Source organism: Pan troglodytes, chromosome 13 (genome assembly GCF_028858775.2).
Source record: "Pan troglodytes isolate AG18354 chromosome 13, NHGRI_mPanTro3-v2.0_pri, whole genome shotgun sequence".
Classification (NCBI taxonomy): domain Eukaryota; kingdom Metazoa; phylum Chordata; class Mammalia; order Primates; family Hominidae; genus Pan; species Pan troglodytes.
In genome coordinates this window covers 54341657-54366280 of record NC_072411.2, presented here as the reverse complement: position 1 = coordinate 54366280, position 24624 = coordinate 54341657, and the positions used below count along the sequence as shown (strand labels likewise).

Genomic DNA, 24624 nt, shown 5'->3' with positions numbered 1-24624 from the left:
AAGTTATAAGTTTTCATGAAAACAAAAGAAGAAAAGAAAACCCGCAGGCAGGCACAATCGTTGGCTGCCCGGATCACGAGTTTCCCTTGCTGCCTAGTCTTGTGGAGTTTAGAGGTAACCAACTAGGAAAAGAGAAGTGTCCAAGTGTCAGGAGTAGGAATGCGCCCAATCTCGCCTGTGTGTGTCCCTCCCAACATCCCTTAGAAGAGGCTGGGACACTAAAACTGGTAGTCTGGGGGACCAACAGCAGTCCAGATCCTGGCTGGGGCAAGCCGCCACACCCTCTGCAGCTCACAGCACAAGCCTCGGCTGGGAGGGGCCCAGACACTGTCCCAGCAGGAAAGGGAGAAAGAGGGGAGTTTTCAGAGTCCTGGATTTGAGGAGCTGGAAAGCTGGGAGAAGCGGAATGCAGGAGGGAGCGGGGGACCTGGCTGGGCGTGCAAGAGGAGGGGAGGGGTCGCCCGTGCAGTCAGGACAGCTCGCAACACGTCCCCGCAAAACTCCACATTTTTGTGGTTTAAGATTTAAGTCTAGAGGGAACGCGCTGAGGTTCTCCCCGGCCTGGGTTTCAGATGCCCCTGCTCCTCGCCAAGGGCCGGGGCGCCGCACTGCTGTGGGTCTCCGCTTTCCCTTTCGGGGAAGCTCCCCTTGGCCAAGCCGCGACGTGAGCCCTCCAAGTTCGCCTCCGCTCACCGCCCGGCGCGGCGCCCGCGGCCGGCCACATGCGCCCCATCTGCCGGGGACTTCGCAGGTCCCGGGCTGGCCGCCCGAGGGATGGTCCGCAGGGGCTCAGGGTTTTTTGTTTTGTTTTGTTTTGTTTTTTTAAAAAAAAAGCCTAAGCGGCTCGCCACCTCCTCCTCCCAGCCCGCGCCACCTTCTCTTCACGCCCACGCCGCACCTCCCGGGCACACGCGCCGTGAGGTGCCTCTCTCCAGCCAGACAATGGGTTCGAGGCTGGTTGGGCAGCCGGCCCCGAGCCCCCATCCCCATCCCGGGACCCCGAGAGGCTGAGCGCGGGGGGCTGCCAGGGGGGTGAAGAGGAGTGCTGGGGGGCCACAAAGGGGAAAGCGGGAGCCTCCCCCTCGGGAATGGAGGCTCGCTCCCGGCACGGGGTGAAGGGGAGGGGCGGGGGTCAGCTGCGCCGCCCGGCCGGGGGCCCCGGGTCCCCGCGCCCGACCGCCGCCGCGCACTCACCAGCACGATGGCAAATCGCTCCTCCAGTTCACCTGGCTCTGGCATCGGCAGCTTCAAAGGCACGTTGTGCGCCCTGAAATCGGTCTGCTGCGAATCCATGCTCCCTGCGTTGCCCATGTCGGCGGCGCGCCGGGGCCGGGGGGCTGCTCCGGGCCCCTAGCGTGCGCGTCGGAAATCAGAACAGCTCCCGGCGGTCGGCTGCCGCCCGCAGGCGCGACCTGCCCGGCTCCCCGCCCTCCGCCGCGCCCAGGCGGGTGTGCGGCGCGCACCGCTCCCTAGCAGCGCTCCAAGCCGAGCCGTCCCCCGGCCTCCCTCATGCTCTCCGCCGCCCCAGCGCGGCCCCGGCCTCTTTTCCTCGGGAGGGGTAGTCGGGGCGCTGGGCGCCTATGTGCATGGTGCTCCGCTGGCACACCGCCCCCTGCCAGAGATCGCGGCCCCCGGCGCGTGGTCCCTCCTACTCGGCCTTCTGCCGGGCCCGCGGCCGCCGCTGACACTTCCAGCCCTAGCCGGCCCCGGATGTGCCTGCCTGGCTAGCACCTCGAGCAGACAAATGCAGCTCCGCGCTCCCCTACACAATGCCCCCTCTCGCCCGGCGCCCGGCCCCCGCCCCCGGCCCGGCTCCGCCCACTCGCCCCGCGGACTGCCGGGACGCGTAGTTTCTCTCCAAAGTGTCCGCGCGCAGAAACCACGCCTGCTCTAGAGCGCCAGGCCGGGTTGGGACCATTTGCAGCAAAGGCGATCCGTAGTCTCTGGAGATGGCATATTGTCACTTTTGACCCTCCTCACCCCAACAGTGGAATACTTACATCGTGTATATCATGTTGACACTTGGTAGGCGGGTCTGACCATGACGGAATCGAATCAATGAATGAAGGAATGCATGCCTTCTGATTAAAATTCAGAAAATCGTTGCTGTTTTTAAAAGATCTAGTTCAGTAAGGAACTTCGAAAGCACTGGCAAAGTTCTGTTTCATAAACGGGGGGGTGGGTCCATGGGTGCTTGTTTATCGTTCTTTCTTCCATATATATGTTCTTTGGTGTGATTGAAATGTTTTATAAACAGATGTATAATTTATGGGTATATATAGTCAGACCCTAGGAGCTAGGTAAGGATTCAATTCAATTTAAAAAAAAACCTGTCAAACACCTATTATGTATGGGATATTGTGTTCCTTGGTGGGAGAAAAAAAAAAAGAGATTTGCCCTGCGCTGGAATACTTGCCAATCTAGTAAAGGAGAAAATGTACACATCCATATTTCATGTGAGATGGATATAATGATAGAGTGTTCTGGGAGGCTTTGGGATGATCTTTGGCTGCAGCTCTCTTATTCCTTCACAGCAGTCTTGAGCAAGGTGTCTTACAGAAAAGATTGGACCTGACTCTGTCCTCTGGGGTGTATTTCAGACTATAACTACCCGTTCTGAAACCTCGGAAATAGAAATAGCCTTATAAGAGACTTTAGCCAACTGCTCATGTGAATGTTAAGGGCATACATCTGGTTGACTTGTGGCTGAACTTCTGCAGTTAGTCCTTTCTTAGTTTAAAGCAGTGTTTCTTAATCCTAGATGTGTATCAGATTCGCTTGGGAAGCTTTTTGTTAAAACTACACACAGCTTGGGCTCTGCGTATTATCAGAATCTCCCTAAGCTGAGAGCCGGAGCCTGGGCCGGTGTATTTTCAACAAGCTCCCCAGGTGATTTTGATATGCAGGTAAGGTTGTTATCCTTTTAGTAAATAACAAGTGTTTCTGGACAAGGTAGTACACCAAGATTCAATCAAGGACATTTCATTCATCTTTATAAACTTCAAGATACTTTAAACATAGTAGACGCCCAAGAACTATTTGTGGAATTGACAAGTGACTTTTTCCAAAAGCATATGACACAAATACACACAAATACATCATGTATGTTCTATTAAACCACTTCTAGTCTTTAAAGAATGGAGACAGTATAAATAAATTCAACTTAAAATTCTGAATAACTGTAACCTGTATTTCTAAAGCAGTGTTGTATCAAAGTTAATAGCAAATGTGTTACTGATCTGAGAGAAAAGCAGGGAGGTTTAGATATACACACACCCCAAACTAATGAAAATGAGAGAGAAAGCAAGCAGTTCAGACCAGGTGAAACATTTCTGACCCACAAATATATTTATTTCCTTGTAATCTCTAGACATATACTTTGGATGTGATTGACTCACAAAATCAGCCCACCCAGAGGGTTGCCCATCTGGATAAAAAAGGCTGGAATTCTTTTCTGCAGTTGAGAAAGCCTTTTTGATTACATTTATGGTTCCCTGCGGCTATATTTCTGCCAGGAACCAAGACCTTTTTCTCCCCTTAAGTCTTATCACATCTAGTCTCTCTCATAAGCTCACACTTTGAGGGAAGCCAAGGAAAAAGTGTGCAAATCTATGAACCAAAAGAACTTTCCTGCCATTTCAATGTTTGGAATCTCTAATATTTGGTTGTTATTTGTGATTATTAAGAGGAGAAATAAACACTCCATAGGATTGTACAATTTCTATAAGAATCCATCAGAATCTTAGGAAATTCTTTGAGGGGAGACGGCATGGAGGGAAAGGAAAGAAAAGACATTTCTATTACCTTAATTGTAGCACTCTTCCTCCCCACAGAATTAAAATCAAGCAATCATTTAAAAATGTATATTCCATTTATTATTATTATTATATATGATTTGTTACAGCTCATGTGCAAAATATTGGCAAAAAAGAAAATGTCTGGGCCGGGAATAGTGGCTCACACCTGTAAGCCCAGCAGTTTGGGAGGCCAAGGCAGGAGTATTGCTTGAGCCCAGGAGTTTAAGACCAGCCTGGCAACATGGAGAAACTCCATCTCTAAGAAAAATGCAAAATTATTAAGAGACAAAAATGGCGAAGTATGATCTTCCAGGTACACTCCACTGGAAAAAAAAAAAAAAAAAGAAAAAGCCAGTTGTATGGGCATGCATACAACTTCCTAAACACACTGTGTGTGCTCAATTCCCCAGGGTAAGAAGAGCACCATGCATGCAGAACGCCTACCCTAAGGGAAGAATCATGGGAAAGAGAGATGGGATCTCACTGTTGCCCAGGCTGGTCTCAAATTCCTGGCCGCCAGCTATCCTCTTGCCTTGGCCTCCCAAAGTGTTGGGTTTACAGGTGTGAGCCACTGTGCCAGTTTGATATTCTTTATAACAAAGCCTGCAAGATTTCTTCCCATACAGAATTTTCTGAAGACAACAAAGAAGCTAATTATTAATAATTGGATGCATACTATGAGATGAGAATTATATACCTTCTTCTAGACTGTCAACTTAGAACAGAATTCAGAAAACTATGCCTGTAAACCAAATCCATTCATCTGCCTACTCTTATAAATAGTTTAATCGGAACACAGTAAAACCATTTATTTACCTACTATCTGTAGCTGCTTTTGCACTGCAAGGATGGAGTTGAGTTGATATGACATAGACCATATGGCCCTCAAAGCCTGAAGTTTTTACTATCAGGCCCTTTACAGAAAATGTTTGCTGATCCCTGACTCAGAAGATACTATATTTTGCAAACCGTAAGTACTATAAAGTGATATTTTTACCTATTATCTATGTGATGTAACAAAACTACCTTTAAAACCTAATGGCTTAAAATGCTTAAAAATATGCAAAAATTTTTTTAAATTTTTGGTGTGTGACACACACCTGTCTTCCTAGCTGCTGCTAGGGAGGCTGAGGTGGAAGGATTGCTTGAGCCTGGGTGGTTGAGGCTGCAGTGAGCCATAGGTGTGCCATTCCACTCCAGCCTGGGCAACAGAGCAAGATCAAGGTCCTATCTTAAAAAGAAAGAAAAAAAGGAAAATGTCTATTAAAACTGTACTTAGCTTCCGTGGACACTGAAATGTTAGAACATTTATCTTCTATGTGCATTTCCAAGCTATGCCAGGGATGGCTTGGTCTGGGATTCCTCTACAATGGTGTGATTGCTTTCAAAGAAGCTTTTCCATTATTCAGGACAAATACTTCTACAAGATCAGCTGTTTGAGGGATTGGAGCTAAGTTTTACTGGTATCTCCTCAGGTTCTAAATGTAAGGAACAGCTCTGCAGGTAAGTTCACTTAGTGTCTTAGAAAGGCTAACTGAACTTGGCTACAGAGTAGTAACCCTAAGATTCTCCTTGTGTGTGTAATTATGTACAAATGAGGTCAGTGCTCTGTGAAAAATACAACCATTGATAGTCCTGAATCAAAATTGTGAAGTAGAACTAGCTGGGATTTTAGAGGGATTGCTATTTGTCAATTTACATCTACAACAGTTCTGCAAGATTGACATATTCACCTACATTTATTTGAAGAATATTTATTGAGCACTTACTATGTGCCAGGCACTGCTCTTGATTTGTAAACAAATTTTAAACATGAATTTTTTCCCTTTTGCTTTATACAGCCTTCTTTAAACAGTTAACTTACCAAGATGTAACTTAACTCTCCAGTTCCCCTCCTCCTCCTGAATCAATTAGGAATGCTTTCACCACCCAACTAATAATGTCTTAAATAATATATTTTTCTCATATGACAAGAAATATGGAGAAAGGTAGCTGCCAAATATTTTTGGCAATTCAGTAAGGCTACAGCCAGTATCTGTAGGATGGCCTGGTCCTTTCCCACGTACTTACAAAATAACAGTCAGGGTGCTATGAATCAGTCAGGGTGCTATGAATCAAGTCTGCCTGTATTCCAGGCAGAAAGCAGGGGGGAAGGGGCAATGTCAGTGTCATGGCCAGACCCCTATTTGACTTCAGTAGGAAGGGCACCACGTTCAAGAGGCCGAAGAAGAAACCCAGAGAATGACCCAGAGCCAGAGAATGAGATATATATATGGGGCTTATTGGGGGGACTTGCACACAGGGTAATCCAGTGGTGGTGGGCTGGACAGGAGAAACACAACTGCTTGTAAAAAGCATGAAGTTTATATAGAATTTCAGTTAGCACCTTCCCTGTAGCAACCTCCACCTGACAACCTCCATCTGACTCAAAACAAAGGGCATCCATCCCCTACACAGCATGGGGGCCCAGATGTTCCACAGATATAAGGAATGAATGAGATAGGTCACTTCCAGATCCCTTAGCTCAGAACTCCAAACACACGTTCTTCTTAAGCCACAGGGTCATTTTCAGAATGTGTTTAAGTTATGGCTGACAGGTACATCTCCTCTCCTATACACTCAGTTAAGCCTGTTCCTTTTATCAGGAAAGCAGGGGCTTGCTAGTGGTACATCAAACCACTAGCAGACTGCCAATTATTCCTCATTTTCCGCAGCTGAGTAATATGCCCATTCCTAGCTGCAAGAAGAGCGGGCAGAGCCAAGTATAACCTGTGGCTTGACATATTCCTCACCTGGATAAAATCAAGAGTCTAATAGCAAGGAGGCAATAGATGTGAGTAAACAACAATTATCTTCTAACTTCTTCCCCACATATTTTGTACCTTTGAATAATACTTTACATTTGTATATGACTTCATATTTTACTAAATGCCTTTATGTTATTTTATCCTATCAATACAACAGTAAGGAAGCATAGACTCAACAAAGTAATTTTTTTCTAGTTTATACAAGTGAGAGATTTGGAAATTAGGTATTTTGATTCACAAATCAGTATTCTATATTGCCTTAAAATTTTTCTCTGAAATTATCACGTATTTTTGTTTTTGTTTTTGTTTTTAGACAGGGTCTCACTCTGTCACCCAGGCTGCAATGCAGTGGTGAGATTATGGCTCACTGCAGCCTCGGCCTCCCGGGCTCCAGTGATCCTCCCACATCAGCCTCCTGGGTAACTGGAACTACAGGCACATGCTGCTACACCCAGCTAATTATTTTATTTTTTCCAGAGATGGGGCTTCTCCATGTTGTACAGGCTGGTCTTGAACTTCTGGCCTCAAGTGATCCTCCATCCTTGGCCTCCCAAAGTTTTGGGATTAAAGGCAAGAGCCACCGTGTCTGGCCCATCTATTCTTATATATAAAAGCATAATGTGACTTCTGCTTTTGATCAAGATGGAATATAAGGACCACATTTATACTCACACATGAAACTAATAAAAAACACTGGACAAATATATACGAAACAACAACCCTCAAGACAGTAACCATCAGGCAATGAAGAATAGTGATACCTGAGAGATGAGAAATGAACATAGAAAGCCCTAGGACTACCCCAGCTTACTGCCTGGAGAAAGTTCCTAGGGCACAGTGCAAAGAAGGGGAACCCAGACTGAGCCTGGGGGCATCCTTGACTGGCGAGGCACAGCTGCTTGTTCAGTGAACCCAAGGAGCTAGTGTTCTCAGGACAGAGTACCAAAAAAGAGAGAGCTGCGAGAAGAGCAATCTCCAGAGATCTTCAGAGGTGGCCATTCCAGTATTCAATTGAGTACAGATCAGTACATGCATGTGAGGAAAAAACCCACAGCTAGTCATTTAATAATAAAGAGGTGAATTCATCAGAAGAACATAACACTCAATAACAGCGTTTCAAAATACATGAACTCCGGCCGGGCATGGTGGCTCATGCCTGTAATCCCAGCACTTTGGGAGGCCGAGGCAGGTGGATCACTTGAGGTCAGGTGTTTAAGACCAGCCTGGCCAGCATGGTGAAACCCCATCTCTACTAAAAATACAAAAATTAGCCAGGCGCAGTGGTGCGTGCCTGTAATCCCAGCTACTTGGTAGGCTGAGGCAGGAGAATCACTTGAACCCAGGAGGTGGAAGTTCAGTGAGCTGAGATGATGCCACTGCACTCCAGCCTGGACAACAGAGTGAGATGCCATCTCAAAACAACAACAACAACAAAAATACATGAACTCTAAGGAGAAATAGATCCACAATTATAGTCAGCAATTTCAACGACCCTCTCTATTACAAAGTCTATTCCTTTACCACAATGGAATTAAATTAGAAGTCAAGAACAGAAAGATCAATGGAAAATCTGAAAACTAAATAACTAAAATTCGGGAACCAAATAATGTACTTCCAAGAACCATGGACCAATTTTTAAAAATTAAGGGGAAATTATAATGTATTTTGAATCAAATGTAAGTGAAAACACAACATATTAAAATTTGTGGGATGCAGCTAAAATGGCAGTTAGGAATTTAGAACACTAAATCCCTATGTTAGGAAAGAACAGGCGAGGTGCCATGCCTGCAATCCCAGCACTTTGGGAGAACAAATTAAGAGGATCGCTTGAGGCCTGGAGTTCAAGACCAGCCTGGGTATCATAGCAAGTCCTTGTCTGTAAAAAAAAAATTGTAAAATGAACTGACTGTGATGATGTGTACCTATAGTCCCAGCTACTTGGGAGGCTGAGACAGAATGATTGCTTGAGCCCAGGAGCTTGAGGCTGCAGTGAGTTAATTGCACTGCTGCACTCCAGCCTGGGTGACAGGCCCTGCCTTTCTTTAAAGTAAATAAATAAATAAATAAATAAATAAATAAATAAATAGAAAAGAACAAAGATTTAAAATCAATGTTCTCAATGTCTAACTTAAGAAACTAGAAAAAAAGAAAAGTGAAAACCAAACGAAGCAGAAAGAATAATGAAGATTAGAGCAAAAAATCAATGAAATGGAGAACAGAAAAACAATAGGAAAATTGATGAAACCAAAAACTAGTTCCTTAAGAATATTATACCAATACCAATGTTATCAACATCTGTTCAGATTTACCAGGAAAAAAAGAAAAAAGACACAAATAACCAGCATCATGAATGACAAAGTTAACTACAAATTCCACACATCCTGAAAGGATAATCAGGGAATGTTTTGAACAACTATATGTCAATAAATTCTACAATGTGAATGAAATGGATATGTTCATTCCTTAAAAGACACAATCTACCAAAGCTGATTCAAGAAGAAACAGATAACCTGAATTGCCATATATCTATTAAAGAAATGGAATCTATAGTTAAAAATCTTCCCACAAAGGGCCAGGTGCAGTGGCTCATGCCTATAAGCCCAGCACATTGGGAGGTCAAGACGAGTGGATTGTTTGAGTCCAGGAATTGGAGAGCAGCCTGGGCAACATGGTAATACCCCACCTCTACTGAAAAAATAAAATAAAATCCTCCCACAAAGAAAACAATAGGGGCAGATAGCTATATTGGGAATTTTACCACCCACTTATGGTAGAAAGGTTACCAATGCTACCTAAACAAACACTTCCAGAAAATTGAAGATGGATGAATATTTCCCAACTCATAGGTCAATATTACCCTGATACCAAAACTGATTAAAGATATTACAAGAAAGAAAACTATAGCCAACATAAAATTCAAAATTTTAGCAAATATAAACCAATAATATATAACAAGAATAATACATCCTGACCAAGCGGGGTCCATTCTAGGAAGGCAAGGTTGTTTTAGCATTTAAAAAAATCAAATAATATAATTCACAATAATAACAGACTAAAAAAGGAAAGCCATATAATTATATCACTAGATGGAGAATAAGTATTTGACAAATTCAACATCCATTCCTGATACGAGCCCTCAACTGACTAGGAATAGAAGGGAACTTGCTCAACTTGACAAAAGCTATCTACAAAAAAACCTACTTATATCATACTTAACAGTGAAAGGCTGTGATGGTTAATTTTATGTGTTAACTTGGCTGGGACAAGTAGATATTTGGTCAAACATTATTCTGGGGGTTTCTGTGAGTGTTTTTGTGGATGGCATGAACATTTAATTCAGTGGACATTCAGTAAAGCAGATTTTTCTCCGTAAGGTAAGTGGGCCATATCCAATCAGTTGAAGGCCTTAGTAAAACAAAGATTGATCTTTCCATGTAAGAAGAAATTCTGCCAGCAGACAGCCCTTGGATTTGAATCACAATGGGCTCATCTCCAGCCTGCCAGCCCACTCTGCAGATTTTGCTTTCGTTTTTTTGAGACAGGGTCTCACTCCGTCGCGCAGGCTGGAGTGCAGTGGCGCGATCTCGGCTCACTGCAACCTCCACCTCCCGGGTTCAAGTGATCATCCTGCCTCAACCTGCCAAGTAGCTGGGACTACAGGCATGTGCCACCATGCCCGACTAATTTTAGTATTTTTAGTTGAGACAGGGTTTCACCATGTTGGCCAGGCTGGTCTTGCACTCCTGACCTCAGGCGATCCACCCGCCTCGGCCTCCCAAAGTGTTGGGATTACAGGCATGAGCCACTGTACCTGGCCACCCTGCAGATTTTGAACCTGCCAGTCTCCACAATCATGTGAGCCAAATATATATATAGTAGACCCTTGAACAATTCAGGGTTTGGGGTGCTGACCATCCCCCCAGTGTAGCTGAAAATCCACGTATAACTTTTGATACCTCCAAAACTTAACTACTAATAGCCTACTATTGACAAAAATCTTATTGATAATATAGTTCATTGACACATATTTTGTATATGTATTATATATTGTATTTTTACAATAAAGTAAGCTAGAGAAAAGAAAATGTTATTAAGAATTATAAGGAAGAGAAAATACTATTTATTAAGTGGGAGTGATCATCATAAAGGTCTTTACCCTTGTCTTCATGTGGAGTAGGCTGAGGAAGAGGAGGAAGAGAAGGGGTTGGACTTGCTATCTTACAGATGGCAGAGGTGGAAGAAAATATGTGTAGAAATGGATACATGCAATTCAAACCCACACTGTTCAAGGGTCACAGTGTATACAGGCTGAACACTGGCTCACGCATGTTATCCCAGCACTTTGAGAGGCTGAGGCAGGTGGATCACTTGAGGTCAGGAGTTGGAGACCAGCCTGACCAACACGGTGAAATCCCATCTCTACTAAAATACAAAAATTAGCCGGGCATGGTGGTGCCTGCCTGTAGTCCCAGCTACTCAGGAGGCTGAACAAGGATCACTTGAACCGGGGAGGTGGAGGTTGCAGTGAGCCGAGATCGTGCCACTGAACTCCAGCCTGGGCAACAAAGCGAGACTGTCTCAAAAGGAAAAAATAAAACCAACAACTGTGTGTGTATGTGTGTGTGTGTGTGTGTGTGTGTTTCTGTTTCTCTGGAGAACTCCAAGAAATACAAAGACTAAATTCTTTCTTCCTAAAATCAGGCATAAGGCAGGAATATCCAATCTCACCCTTTTTATTCAACATTGTCCTAAAGGTTCTGGCCATTACAGTAAGTTGAGAAAACAAAATAAAATGCATCAGGTTTGGCCCAGGTATGGTGGCTCATGCTTGCGATCCCAGCACTTTGGGAGGCCGAGGCGGGTGGATTGCCTGAGCTCAGGAGTTCAAGACAAGCCTAGGAAACATGGTGAAACCGTCTCTATTGAAAAAAGAAAAAGGCCAGGCATGGTGGCTCACGCCTGTAATCCTAGCACTTTGGGAGGCTGAGGTGGGTGAATTGCCTGAGGTCAGGAGTTGGAGACTAGCCTGGCTAACATGGTGAAACACCGTCTCTACTAAAAATACAAAAATTAGCTGGATTGCCTGAGCTCAGGAGTTCAAGACCAGCCTAGGAAACATGGAGAAACCCTGTCTCTATTGAAAAAAGAAAAAGGCCAGTCGTGGTGGCTTACGCCTGTAATCCCAGCAGTTTGTGAGGCCAAGGCGGGCAGATTACCTGAGGTCAAGAGTTCGAGACCAGCCTGGCTAACATGATGAAACCGCATCTCTACTAAAATACAAAAATTAGTCAGGCATGGTGATGCATGCCTGTAGTCCCAGCTACTTGGGAGGCTGAGGCAGAAGAATTGCTTGAACCTGGAGAGGTGGAGGTTGCAGTGAGCCGAGGTCACGCCACTACACTCCAGCCTGGGTGACAGAGCAAGACTCTGTAAAAAAAAAAAAAAAAAAAACGGAAAAAAAAAGTGCCAGATGCAGTGGCTCATGCCTGTAATCCCAGCACTTTGGGAGGCTGAGATGGGTGGACCACCTGAGTTCAGGAGTTCGAGACCAGCCTGGCCAGCCTGGCCAACATGGTGAAACCCCATCTCTACCCAAAATACAAAAAATAAGCTGGGCGTGGTGGCAGGCACCTGTAATCCCAGCTACTCGGGAGGCTGAGGCAGGAGAATCGCTTGAACCCAGGAGGCAGAGGTTGCAGTGAGCCAAGATCGCACCACTGCACTCCAGACTGGGCAACAAGAGCAAGACTCCATCTCCAAGAAAAAAAGGAAAAGAAAGAAAGGGAAAAAAAAAGTATCTGGTCTGGAATGAAGAAGCCAACTGTCTTTATTAACAAATGGCATGATCTTTTACGTAGAAAACATAATGGAATCTATTAAAGTTACTAGAACTAATATGTGAATTTAACAAGGTTTCAGGATAGAAGATTGATATACAAAATTCAAATGTGTTACTCTATAGTAAAAATAAACTTAAAAAAATTAAAATTAAAAATACCATTTATGGTAGCATCAAAAATATGAAATACTTAGGTATAAATCTGGCAAAAGATATGCAAAACCTGTACACTGAAAATTACAATATATGGTGTCCAAACTCAGAAAACTTATTATTTTTAAGACATCAATTCCCTCCAAATAGATCTATAGATTTCTTGTATTCCAAAATGAAATTCCATAAGACTTTTTTTTGTAGAAATCGATAAGATAATTCTAAAATTCATGTGGAACTGCAAGGACCTGGAATAGGAAAAACAACTTGGAAAAAAAAATACAAGGCCAGGCTTGGTGGCTCACGCCTGTAATCCCAGCACTTTGGGGGGCTGAGGCAGGCAGATCACAAGGTCAGGAGATGGAGACCATCCTGGCTAACACGGTGAAACTCAGTCTCTACTGAAAATACAAAAAAATAGCCAGATGTGGTGACACGCGCCTGTAGTCCCAGCTACTCGGGAGGCTGAGGCAGGAGAATCGCTTGAACCCGGGAGGTGGAGGTTGCAGTGAGCCGAGATCGCGCCACTGCACTCCAGCCTGGGAGATAAAGTGAGACTCCATCTCAAAAAAAAAAAAAAGGACAAAATGGGAGGACAAATTCTACCTGATTTCAAGACTTATTATAAAGCCACACTAATTAAGAGAGTATGATATTGATATAAAGATAGAGTGATCAATAGAATAGAATGGTGAATCCAGAGGTGAGACCACAGATATATGGACAATGGGTTTTGACAAAGGTGCAATGGCATTTCAGTGGAGAAAGGATAGTCTTTTCAGCAAATGATTGTTAACAATAGTTGTACAGAAATTGGATATCCACATGCAACAAATGAACGTTTATCTATACCCACACCATTTACAACACAACTCAAAGCAATTGTAGAAATAAGTGCAAATTCCAAAACTATACAACTTCAGAAAAAAAATAGGAAAAAATCTTTGTTACCTTGGGTTAGGCAAAGATGTCTTAGGTATGCCAGCAAGAAAAAAAATGATAAATTGGACTTCATCCAACTAAAAACATCTACTATGCTAAAGACATGGTTAATAGAATGAAAAGATCCACTGCAGACTAAGAAAAAGTATTTACAAATTATATGTTTGATAAAGGACTTGTACCCAGAGTGCATAAAGAACTCTCAAAACTAAGTAAGAGTACAACAGACAAAAGACTTGAACAGATGCTTCGCCCAGGGAAATATATCCATGGCTAATAAACACATGAAAAGATGCTCCACATCATTCATCATTAGGACAATGCAAATTAAAACTACGATGAGGCCAGGCACCCTGGCTCATGCCTGTAATCTAGCACTTTGGGAGGCCAAGGCAGGAGGATGGCCCTAGCCCAGGATTTCAAGCTTGCAATGAGCTCTGATTCTACCACTGCACTCCAGTCTGGGTGACAGAGCAAGATCCTGTCTTTAAAAAATTAAAAACCTACAATGAGATATATTCCTTACAGTTCTGGTGTCTCGGAAGTTCAAGATTAAGGCACAAGCATCTGATGAGAACTTTTTTTTGCATCATCCCATGGTGAAAGGACAGAGAGGGCAACAGAGAGCAAAAGGGGGCTGAACTTCCATAAGGAACTCATTTTCATATAACAACATTAATCCATTCACTCCACCCTCATGGCCTAATTACCTCACGTTAGACCTCAGCTCCCAACACATGTTGCACGTGGCCATACAAAGACATTTACATGATATTCACAGAAGCTTAACTTGACCAAAAACTAAAACAACTCAAGTGTTATCAACAAATGAAGAGATATGTGAATTGTGGTGTATATATAAACAGTGGAATTTTAGTAATAAAAAGGTATGCACCACTGATATACTCAACATGGTGGAATCTTAACTATGCAGGGCTGGGCACAGTGGCTAACAATTATAATTGAAACACTTTGGAAGGCTGAGGAGAGTAGATCGCTTGTGCCCCCGAATTTGAGACCAGCCTGGGCAGCATGGCAAAACCCCATTTCTACAAAAAGTACAAAAATTAGCCGGGTATAATGGCATGCACATGTAGTCCCAGCTACTCAGGAGACTGAGATGGAAGGATCAATTGAGCCCAGGGGGCCGAGGCTGTAGTGAGCTGTGAATATGCCACTGCACTCACTCCAGCCTGGGCAACAAAGTGAGACCTTGTCTCAAAACAAAACAAAACAAAAAAAACTATGTGGAATGAGAAAAGCCAGACAAAAAAAGTGTATGTACTGTATGATTCCATTTATATAAAATTCTAAAGAATACAAACCAATCTATAGGAACAGAAAGCAGATCAGTGATGGTTTGGGGAGGTGGGAAAAGTTGGGAGGCAAGAATTCCAAAGGTCGTGAGGACACTTTTAGGGATGGTAGGTATGATCATTTACTTGATTATGGTGATGGTTTCACAAGTGTATACATATGTCATTCTTATCACATTGCACGATTTAAATATGTTTGGTTTATTGTTGATTAATAATACCTCAATAAGGCTGTTACAAAAAATAAATAAGTCAAAAATTAAACATTTTTTCTATTATCTTTCTTCAAGGAACTTAGAACACTAACTCAAATTTCTCCCCTCCTTTCTTCCATGTTAATGTTTTCTATTCTTTTCATTCCTCTTTGTTTCTACCTTCTATTAACACTAGCCATTAGTAGTGGTAGTAGTAGTAGCAGCAGCATAGCAAATCCTTATTTAGAGTTACCAAATGGTTACAAATTCATTTGTTTCTTTCATGCTATTTTTTTCTTCTGGATTTATTTTTCTTCTTACTGAAATGCATTATTTAGCGTTTCTGTCACTTAGAGTTCTTTCACTGAGAGTCATATATGCAAACTTATATGACAATGTCTTTTTGCCCTCAGTCTTGAATATAGCTTATTTGATTATAGAATTCTAAGCTGAAGTGTCCTTTCCCTCCCCATTCTGAAACTATTATTTCATTATCTCCTAACCCTTATTGTTGGTAATGAGAGGTCTGTCAGTCTAATGGTCATTTTTTAAAATACAGATGGTCCCTAATTTACAACGGTTCAACTTATGCTTTTTCTACTTCATGATGGTGTGAAAGCGATATGCGTTCAGCAGAAACCATACTTCAGTGATCCGAGCTTGAGTTCCCACAAACCTCACCACTGTGTGCTAAGGTACTCTGGGGTCCAAAATAAACTTGAAAGGCAGGCTAAGCCACAAGGACTGCAATGCCTAGGTGAGTCCTAATGCTGAACTGGTCCCAGAGACAGTGGATTGCGAGGGCATGCAATCTACTGAGACAGCAGGTGGGGGAGTTAAGGGAGTGCTGGCCTCACCCCTCCCCTACTTCCAGGCTGCACAGATTGTAGCTCCAAAAGGGACTCTCCCTCCACTTGATGGGAGCAGCCAGAAGAGTTTGGAGGACTTTTTCTTGCATCTTGGATACCAGCTCAGCCATGGAAGGATAGGGAACCGGTCAGAGTCATGGGTCCCTCTTTCCAGGCCCTAGTTCCCAGATGACATGTCTAGACACATTAGAAAGGAACCTACTGCCTTGAAGGGAAGGACCCAGTCCTGGCAGGATTCATCATCTGCTAACTGAAGAGCCTTTGGGCCCTGAACAACCAGCAGTGATACCCAGATACTATGTCAAGGGCTTGGGTAAGACTCTGAGATTTGGTGGCTTCAGATGAGACTCAGCACATTTCCAGATATGCTGGCTATGGGATGAGTCTCCTTCCCGTAAGAGGAGACTTGAGAAAAGTGGAGGGAAAAACAAAGGGGACTTTGTCTTGTACCTTAGGTACCAGCTTGGCCACACAGGGTAGAGCACCAAGAGGGCTTTTGGGTGGCATTTCTGGACCTGCGTTGTGTCAGAGGGAAGTCCACTGCCCTAAATAGTGAGTCACAGGCCAGGAAGCATTCACCACAGGCTGACATACGAGACCTTGGGCTTTAAGGGAACATCAGTGGTAGTCTGGCAATAACTCCCATGGGCCTGTGGTGGTGACCACAGGATGAGGCTCCTCTGCCTTTGGAAAGGAGAAGGAGAAGTGGGAAGGACTACATCTTGTGGTTTGAGTGCAAACTCAGCCACAGTACAATAGAACATCAGGTAGACTTCTAAGGTTTTAAACTCTACCCTTGCTCCCAGATAGCTCCTCTGGACATGATTGGGGCCCATGGAAACTTGCCACCTTGTGGGAAGGACATAGGCCTAGCTGGCTTTGCCACCTACTGACTATAGAGCCTCAGGGCCTTCAGTAAATATGGGCCATCCCTAGGGAGTGGTTAGAGCAGGCCTTGGGCAAGACCCAGTGCTGTGCTGGCTTCAGGTCTGACCCAGTGCAGTCCTTGTGGTGGTGGCCACAGGGGTGCATGTGTCACACCACCCCAGCTCCAGGGTGTTCAGAACAGAAAGGCTCCATTTGTTTAGGAGAAAATAAGAGAAGAGAACAAGAGCCTCTGCCTGGTAATCCAGAAAATTCTCCGGGATCTTGTCTAAGACCATCAAGGTGGTACCTTTATGAAACTGCAAGAGCCACAGCAGTACTGGGCTTGGGGTGCCCCCTAAAGCAGATACAGCTTAAATCACAACACCCAAGTCCTTTCAGATATCTGGAAAGCCTTCCCAAGAAGGGTGGGTACAAACAAGCCCAGACTGAGAAGACTACAATAAATATCTAACTCTTCAAAGCCCAGACACTGAAGAATATCAGCACCATCCAGGAAAACATGACCTCACATCAACTAAATAAGGCACTAGGGAGCAATCCTGGAGAAACAGAGCTATATGACCCTTTAGACAGATAATTCAAAATAGCTGTGTTGAGGAAATGCAAAGAAATTCAAGATAACACAAAAGAAATTCAGAATTTCATCAGATACACTTAATAAAGAGATGGAGATAATTTAAAAGAATGAAGCAGGAATTCTGGAGCTGAAAAATGAAATTGGCATACTGAAGAATGCATCAATTTTGTTGCTTTTTCATTTTTTTCAGACAGACTCTCGCTCTGTCACCCAGGCTGGAGTGCACTGGTGTGATCTTGGCTCACTGAAACCTCTGCCTCCCGGGTTCAAGCAATTATTTTGCCTCACCCTCCCAAGTAGCTGGGACTACAGATGAGCACCACCATACTTGGGTAATTTTTGTATTTTTAGTAGAGACAGGGTTTGATCATGTTATCCAGGCTGAACTTGAACTCCTGACCTTAGGTGATCTGCCAGCCTCAGCCTCCCAACGTGCTGGGATTACAGGTGTGAGCCACTGTGCACAATGCATCAGTCATTTTTTTTCTTTTCTTTTTTTTTTTCTGAAATGGAGTCTCACTCTGTGGATCAGGTTGGAGTGCAGTGGTACAGTCTCTGCAGTGATTCTCCTGCCTCAGCCTCCCGAGTAGCTGGGATTATAGGTGCCTGCACCATGCCCAGCTAATTTTTGTATTTTTAGTAGAGCTGGGGTTTCACCATGTTAGCCAGGCTGGTCTTGAACTCTTGACCTCAGATGATGCACCCGCCTCGGCCTCCCAAAGTACTGGGATTACAGGCGTGAGCCACCATGCCCGGCCTCAACATCAGTCTTTTAATAGAAGAATTGATCAAATAGAAGAAAGAATTAGTGAGCTTGAAGGCAGGCTATTTAACAATACACAGTCAGAGGAGGAGACAGAAGAAAAAGAATTAAAAACAATGAAGCACACCTACAGGATCTAGAAAATAACCTAAAAGGGCAAATCTAATAGTTATTGGCCTTAAAGTGAACGTAGAGAAAGAGATAGGAGTAGAAAGTTTATTCAAAGGCATAATAACAGAGAATTTCCCCAACTTAGAGAATGATATCAATATCCAAGTATAAGAAGGTTATACACACAAAGCAGATTTAACCCAAAGAAGACTACCTCAAGAAATTTAATAACCAAACTCCCAAAAGTCAAGGACAAAGAAAGTATCCTAAAAGCAGTAAGAGAAAAGAAACAAATAACACACAATGGAGCTCCAATACATCTAGCAGCAGATTTTGCAGTGGAAACCTTACAGGCCAAGTGAGAGTGGCAAGACATATTTAAAGTGCTGAAGGAAAAAACTTCTGTCTCAGAATAGTATATCTGGTGAAAACATCCTTCAAACATGATAAAGACTTTCCCAGACAAACAAAAACTGAGGGATTTCATCAACACTAGACATATCCTACAAGAAATGCTAAAAGGAGTGCTTCAATCAAAAAGAAAAGGATGTTAATGAGCAACAAGAAATTATGTGAATGTACAAAACTCACTGATAATAGTAAGTACACAGAAAAACCTGGAATATTATAACACTGTAACTGTGGTATGTAAATTACTCTTATCTTCAGTAGAAAAACAAAATGATGAACCAACAAAAAATAATAACTACCACAACTTTTCAAGACATAGTCAATACAATAAATTATAAATAGAAACAACAAAAAGTTAAAAGGCTGGAGGATGAAGTTAAGGCATAGTCCTTATTAATTTTCTTTTTGCTTCTCTTCTTATTTATGCAAACAGTTTTGTTATCAGCTTAAAATAATGGGTTATATTTTTTGCAAGCCTCATGGTAACCACAAACCAGTAAACACATAATGGATACACAAAAAACAAAAAGTAAAAAACCAATTCATATCACCAGAGAAAATCACCTTCACTAAGAGGAAGACAAGAAGGAAAGAAAGAAGGAAGAAAAGACCACAAAACAACCAGAAGACAAATAACAAAATGTCAGGAGCATGTTTTTACTTATTAATAATAACATTTAATGTAAATGGACTAAAATAGAGTGAGCCGGGTGCAGTAGCTCATGCCTGTAATCACAGCACTTTGGGATGCCAAGGTGGTCAGATCACCTGAGGTCAGGAGTTTGAGAACAGCCTGGCCAACATAGTAAAACCCTGTCTCTACCAAAAATACAAAAATTAGTCAGGTGTGGTGGCACGTGCCTATAGTCCCAGCTACTCAGGAGGCTGAGTCAGGAGAATTGCTCGAACCCAGGAGGCGGAGATTGGGCGACAGAGTGAGACTCCATCTCAAAAAAAAGAAAAAAAAAAAAAGAAAAAAGACATAGAGTGGCTGAATGGATAAAAAAGAAGACCCAGTGATCTGTTGCCTGCAAGAAACACACTTCATCTGTAAAGATACACACAGACTGGAAATAAGTGAATGGAAAACAATATTCCATGCTGATGAAAGCCAAAAAAGAGCAGGAATATTTTCTCTTATATAAGACAAAATAGATTTCAAGACAAAAACTATAAGAACAGACAAAGAAGGTCACCATATAATGATAAAGTGGTCAATTCAGCAACAAGATATAACAATTTTAAATATATGTGCACCCAACACAGGACCACCCAGATATATAGAGCAAATACTGTTAGAGCTAAAGAGGGAGAGAGGATTCAATGCAACAATAGCTGGAGACCTCAGCACCCTATTTTCAGGATTGGACAGGTCTTTCAGACAGACAATCAGCAAAGAAACATTGGACTTAATCTGCACTATAGACCAAATGAACCTAATAGATATTTACAGAACATTTCATCCAACAGCTGCAGAATACACATTATTTTCCTCAGCACATGCATCATTCTCACAGATAGACCAAATATTAGGTCACAAAACAAGTCTTAAGACATTCCAAAAAAACTGAAATAATATCAAGCATCTTCTCTGACCACAATTAAATAAAAGTAGAAATCAAGAAGAAGAGAAACTTTGGAAATGATACAAACACACAGAAGTTAAACAATATGCTCCTGAATGACCAGTGGGTCAATAAAGAAATTAAAAAGGAAATCGAATTTTTTCTTAAAACAAATGATAATGGAAACACAATATACCAAAACCTATGGGATACAGCAAAAGCAATACTAAGAGGGAAATTTGTAGTTGTAAGTGCCTACATAAAAAAAAGAAAGAAAAACTTCAAATAAACAACTTAACAATGCATCTTTAAAAATTGGAAGAGCAAGAACAAGCCAAACCCAAAATCATTAGTAGAAAAAATGAAATAATAAAGATTAGAGCAGAAATAAAAAAAATCAAAATGGAGAAAACAATACAAAAGATCAATGAAACTATAAGTTGGTTCTTCGAAAAGTTAAACAAAACTAACAAACCTTTAGCAGACTAAGAACAAAAAGGAGAAGATCCAAGTAAATAAAATCAGGGATGAAAAAGGAGACATTTCAACTGATACAGCAGAAATTCAAATATCATTAGTGGCTACTATGAGCAACTATATGCCAATACATTGGAAAACTAGAAGAAACGGACAAATCCCTAGATACATACAACCTATCAAGGTTGAATCATGAAGAAATCCAAAACCTGGACACACCAATAGCAAATAATGAGATTGAAGCCATAATTTAAAAGTCTTCAAGTAAAGAAAAGCCCATGACCCAATGGCTTCACTGCTGAATTCTACCAAACATTTGAAGAACTAATATCAATCCTACTCAAACTACTCTAAAAAATGGAGGAGGAGGGAATACTTCCGAACTCATTCTATGAAGTCAGTATTACCCTAATACCAAAACCAGAAAAAGACATATAAAAAAAGAAAACTACAGGCCAAATTTTCTGATAAATATTGATGCAAAAATCCCCAACAAAATACTAGCAAACTGAATTCAACAATACATTAAAAAGATAACTTATCATGTCCAAGTGGGATTTATCCCTGGGATGCAAGGATGGTTCAACATATGCAAATCAATGTGCTATATCATATCAACAGAATGAAAGACAAAAAGATGCTGGAAAAGCATTTGATAAAATTCAACATCCCTTCATGATAAAAACCATCAAAAAAACTGCATATGGAAGGAACATACCTCAACTTAATTAAAGCCATATATTACAGACCCACAGCTAGTATATCATTCTGAATGGGGAAAAACTGAAAGCCTTTCCTCTGGAACATGACAAGGATGCCCACTTTCACCACTATTATTCAACATAGCACTGGAAGTCCTAGCCAGAGCAATCTGAAAAAAGAAAGAAAGGGCATCCAAATTGGAAAGGAAGAAGTCAAATTATCCTTGTTTGCAGACAATATAATCTTATATTTAGAAAAACCTAAAGATTCCGTAAAAAAACTATTAGAACTGATTGGCTGGGCACCGTGTCTCATGCCTGTAATCCCAGCAATTTGGGAGGCCAAGGTGGGTGGATCACCTGAGGTCAGGAGTTTAAGATCAGGCTGGCCAACATGGTGAAACTCCATCTCTACTAAAAATACAAAAATTAACCAGGTGTGGTGGTGTGCACCTGTAATCCCAGGCTGAGGCAATAGAATCACTTGAATCTGGGAGGCAGAGGTTGCAGTGAGCCAAGATTGCACCATTGCACTCCAGCCTGGGTGACAGAGTAAGGCTCTGTCTCAAAAAAAAAAAAAAAAAAAAAAAAAAAAAGACCAGGCCTGGTGGATCACACCTGTAATCCCGATATTTGGGAGCCCAAAGCAAGTGGATCACTTGAGGTCAGGATTTTGAGATCAGGAGTTTGAGACCAGCCTGGCCAACATGGTGAAGCCCGTCTCTACTAAAAATACAAAATTAGCTGGATGTGGTGGCATAGGCCTGTAGTCCCAGCTACTCAGGAGGCTGAGGCAGAAAAATCACTTGAACCCAGGATGCGGAGGCTGCAGTGAGCCAAGATCATGCCACTGCACTCCAGCAAGAGTGCAGCAGATGGATAGAGCAAGAGTCCATCTAGAAAAAAAAAAAAAACTATTAGAACTGATAAATTCAGTAAAGTTGCAGGATGCAAAATCAACATACAAAAAACATGGCATAAACATAAAACATACAAAAAATGGCATTTCTGTATGCCAACAGTGAATGTGATAAAACCAACAAAAAAAGTGGTCCCATTTACGATAGCCACAAATAAAATTAAATACCTAGGAATTAACCAAAAAAGTGAAAGATCTCTATAATGAAAATTATAAAACACTGATGAGAGAAATTGAGAGGACACCAGAAAGTGAAAAGATATTCCATATTCATGGATTGGAAGAATGAATATTGTTAAAATGTTCATACTACCCAAAGCAATCTACAGATTCAATTAAATCCCTATCAAAATACCAATGACATTCTTCACAGAAATAGAAAAAACAATTCAAATATTTATATGGAAGCACAACAAAAGCAAAATATCCAAAGCTATTCTAAGCAAAAAGGACAAAACTGGAGGAATCACATTACCTGACTTCAAATTATTTTACAGAGCTATAGTAACCAAAACAGCATGGTACTGGCATAAAAACAAACACATGGACCAACAGAACAGAATGGAGAATCCAGATATAAATCCACACACCTACAGTGAACTTATTTTTGACAAGGTTTCAAAAACATACACTGGGAAAAAAGACAATCTGTTCAACACATGATGCTGGGAAAACTTAATATCCATATGCAGAAGAATGAAACAAGATCTTTATCTCTCACTATACACAAAAATCAAATTAAAATGGACTAAAGACTCAAATCTAAGACCTCAAACTATGAAACTACTATCAAAACACATTGGGGAAACTCTCCAGGACATTGGTCTGGGCCAAAATTTCTTGAATAATACCCCATAAGCACAGGCAACTAAAGCAAAAATGGATAAATGGGATCACATCAAGTTAAAAACCTTCTGCACAGCAAAGGGAATGATTAACTAAGTGAAGCGACAACCCATAGAATGGGAGAAAATATTTGCAAACTACTCATGTGACAAGCGATTAATAACCAGAATATATAAGAGGTGCAAACAACTTTACAGGAAAAAGTCTAATAATCTGATTAAAAATGGACAAAAGATTTGAACAGACATTTCTCAAAAGAAGACATACAAATGGGAAACGTATGAAACATATGAAAAAGTACTCAACATCACTGATCATCAGAGAAATGAAAATCAAAGCTACAATGAGATATCATCTCACCCCATTTAAGATGGCTTATATCCAAAAAACAGGCAATAACAAATGGTGTGAGGCTATAGAGAAAAGGGAACTCCCATACATTGTTGGTGGGAATGTTAATTAATACAACCACTGTGGAGAACGGTTTGAAGGTTCCTCAAAAAACTAAAACAAAGCTACCATATGATCCAGTAATCCCACTGCTGGGTATATACTCCAAAAAAAGGAAATCAGTATATCAAAGAGATACGTGCACTCCCATGTTTGTTGCAGCACTATTAACAATAGCCATAATTTGGAAGCACCCTAAGTGTCCATCAACAGATGAATGGATAAAGAAAATATGGTACATATACACAATGGAGTGCTATTCAGAGATGAAAAAAAAAAGAATGAGATCCTATCATTTGCAACAACATGGATGGAACCGGAGGTCACTATGCTAAGTGAAATAAGCCAGGCACAAAAATACTAACATTGCATGTTCTCACTTATTTGTGGGATCTAAAAATCAAAACAATTGAACTCATGGAGATATAAAGCAGAAGGAGGATTACCAGAGGCTGGGAACGGTAGTGGAAGTGTGAGGGGCTGGTCAATGAAAAAAAAAAAAAGAAAGAAAGAAAGGAGAGAGAGAGAGAAAGAAAAGAAAGAAAGAATTTGATAGCACAATAGGGTGTCTACAGTCAATAATAATTTAATTGTACATTTTAAAATAAAGAGTATAGGCTGGGAGCAGTGGCTCATGCCTGTAATCCCAGCACTTTGGGAGGCCGAGGCAGGGGAATCACCTGAGGTCAGGAGTTCAAGACGAGCCTGGCCAACATGGTGAAACCTTGTCACTACTAAAAATACAAAAATTAGCTGGGTGTGGTATGCATGCCTGTAATCCCAGCTACTCGGGAGGCTGAGGGAGGAGAATCGCTTGAAGCCGGGAGGCAGAGGATGCAGTAAGCAGAGATCGTGCCATTGCACTCCAGCTTGGGCAACAGAGCGATACTTCGTCTCAAAAATAACAAAATAAAGTAAAATACAGAGTATAATTGGATTATTTGTAACTCAAATGATAAATGCTTAGGGAATGGATACCCCATTTTACATGATGTGATT

At 41.9% G+C, this 24624-nt stretch overlaps 1 protein-coding gene across 12 annotated transcripts in view; it reads right to left on the bottom strand.

Annotated features, from left to right (window-relative positions):
- Positions 1-24624, bottom strand: part of FMNL2 (formin like 2) — a 474212-nt gene that overhangs the window by 311869 nt on the left and 137719 nt on the right. For 10 of the 12 annotated variants that reach the window (XR_010150095.1, XR_010150096.1, XM_009443496.5 and 7 more), the window contains exon 1: positions 1195-1434. The exons of 1 other annotated variant lie outside the window; for it this stretch is intronic. Coding sequence is in view for 9 of the 11 variants with exons in the window: in XM_009443496.5 (XP_009441771.1) it covers positions 1195-1311 (117 nt within the window). In the remaining 2 variants the exon portion in view is untranslated. Of the gene's footprint in view, positions 1-1194; positions 1743-24624 lie in introns of those variants that run through there. One more of the 12 variants, XM_515836.8, reaches the window with a different exon arrangement.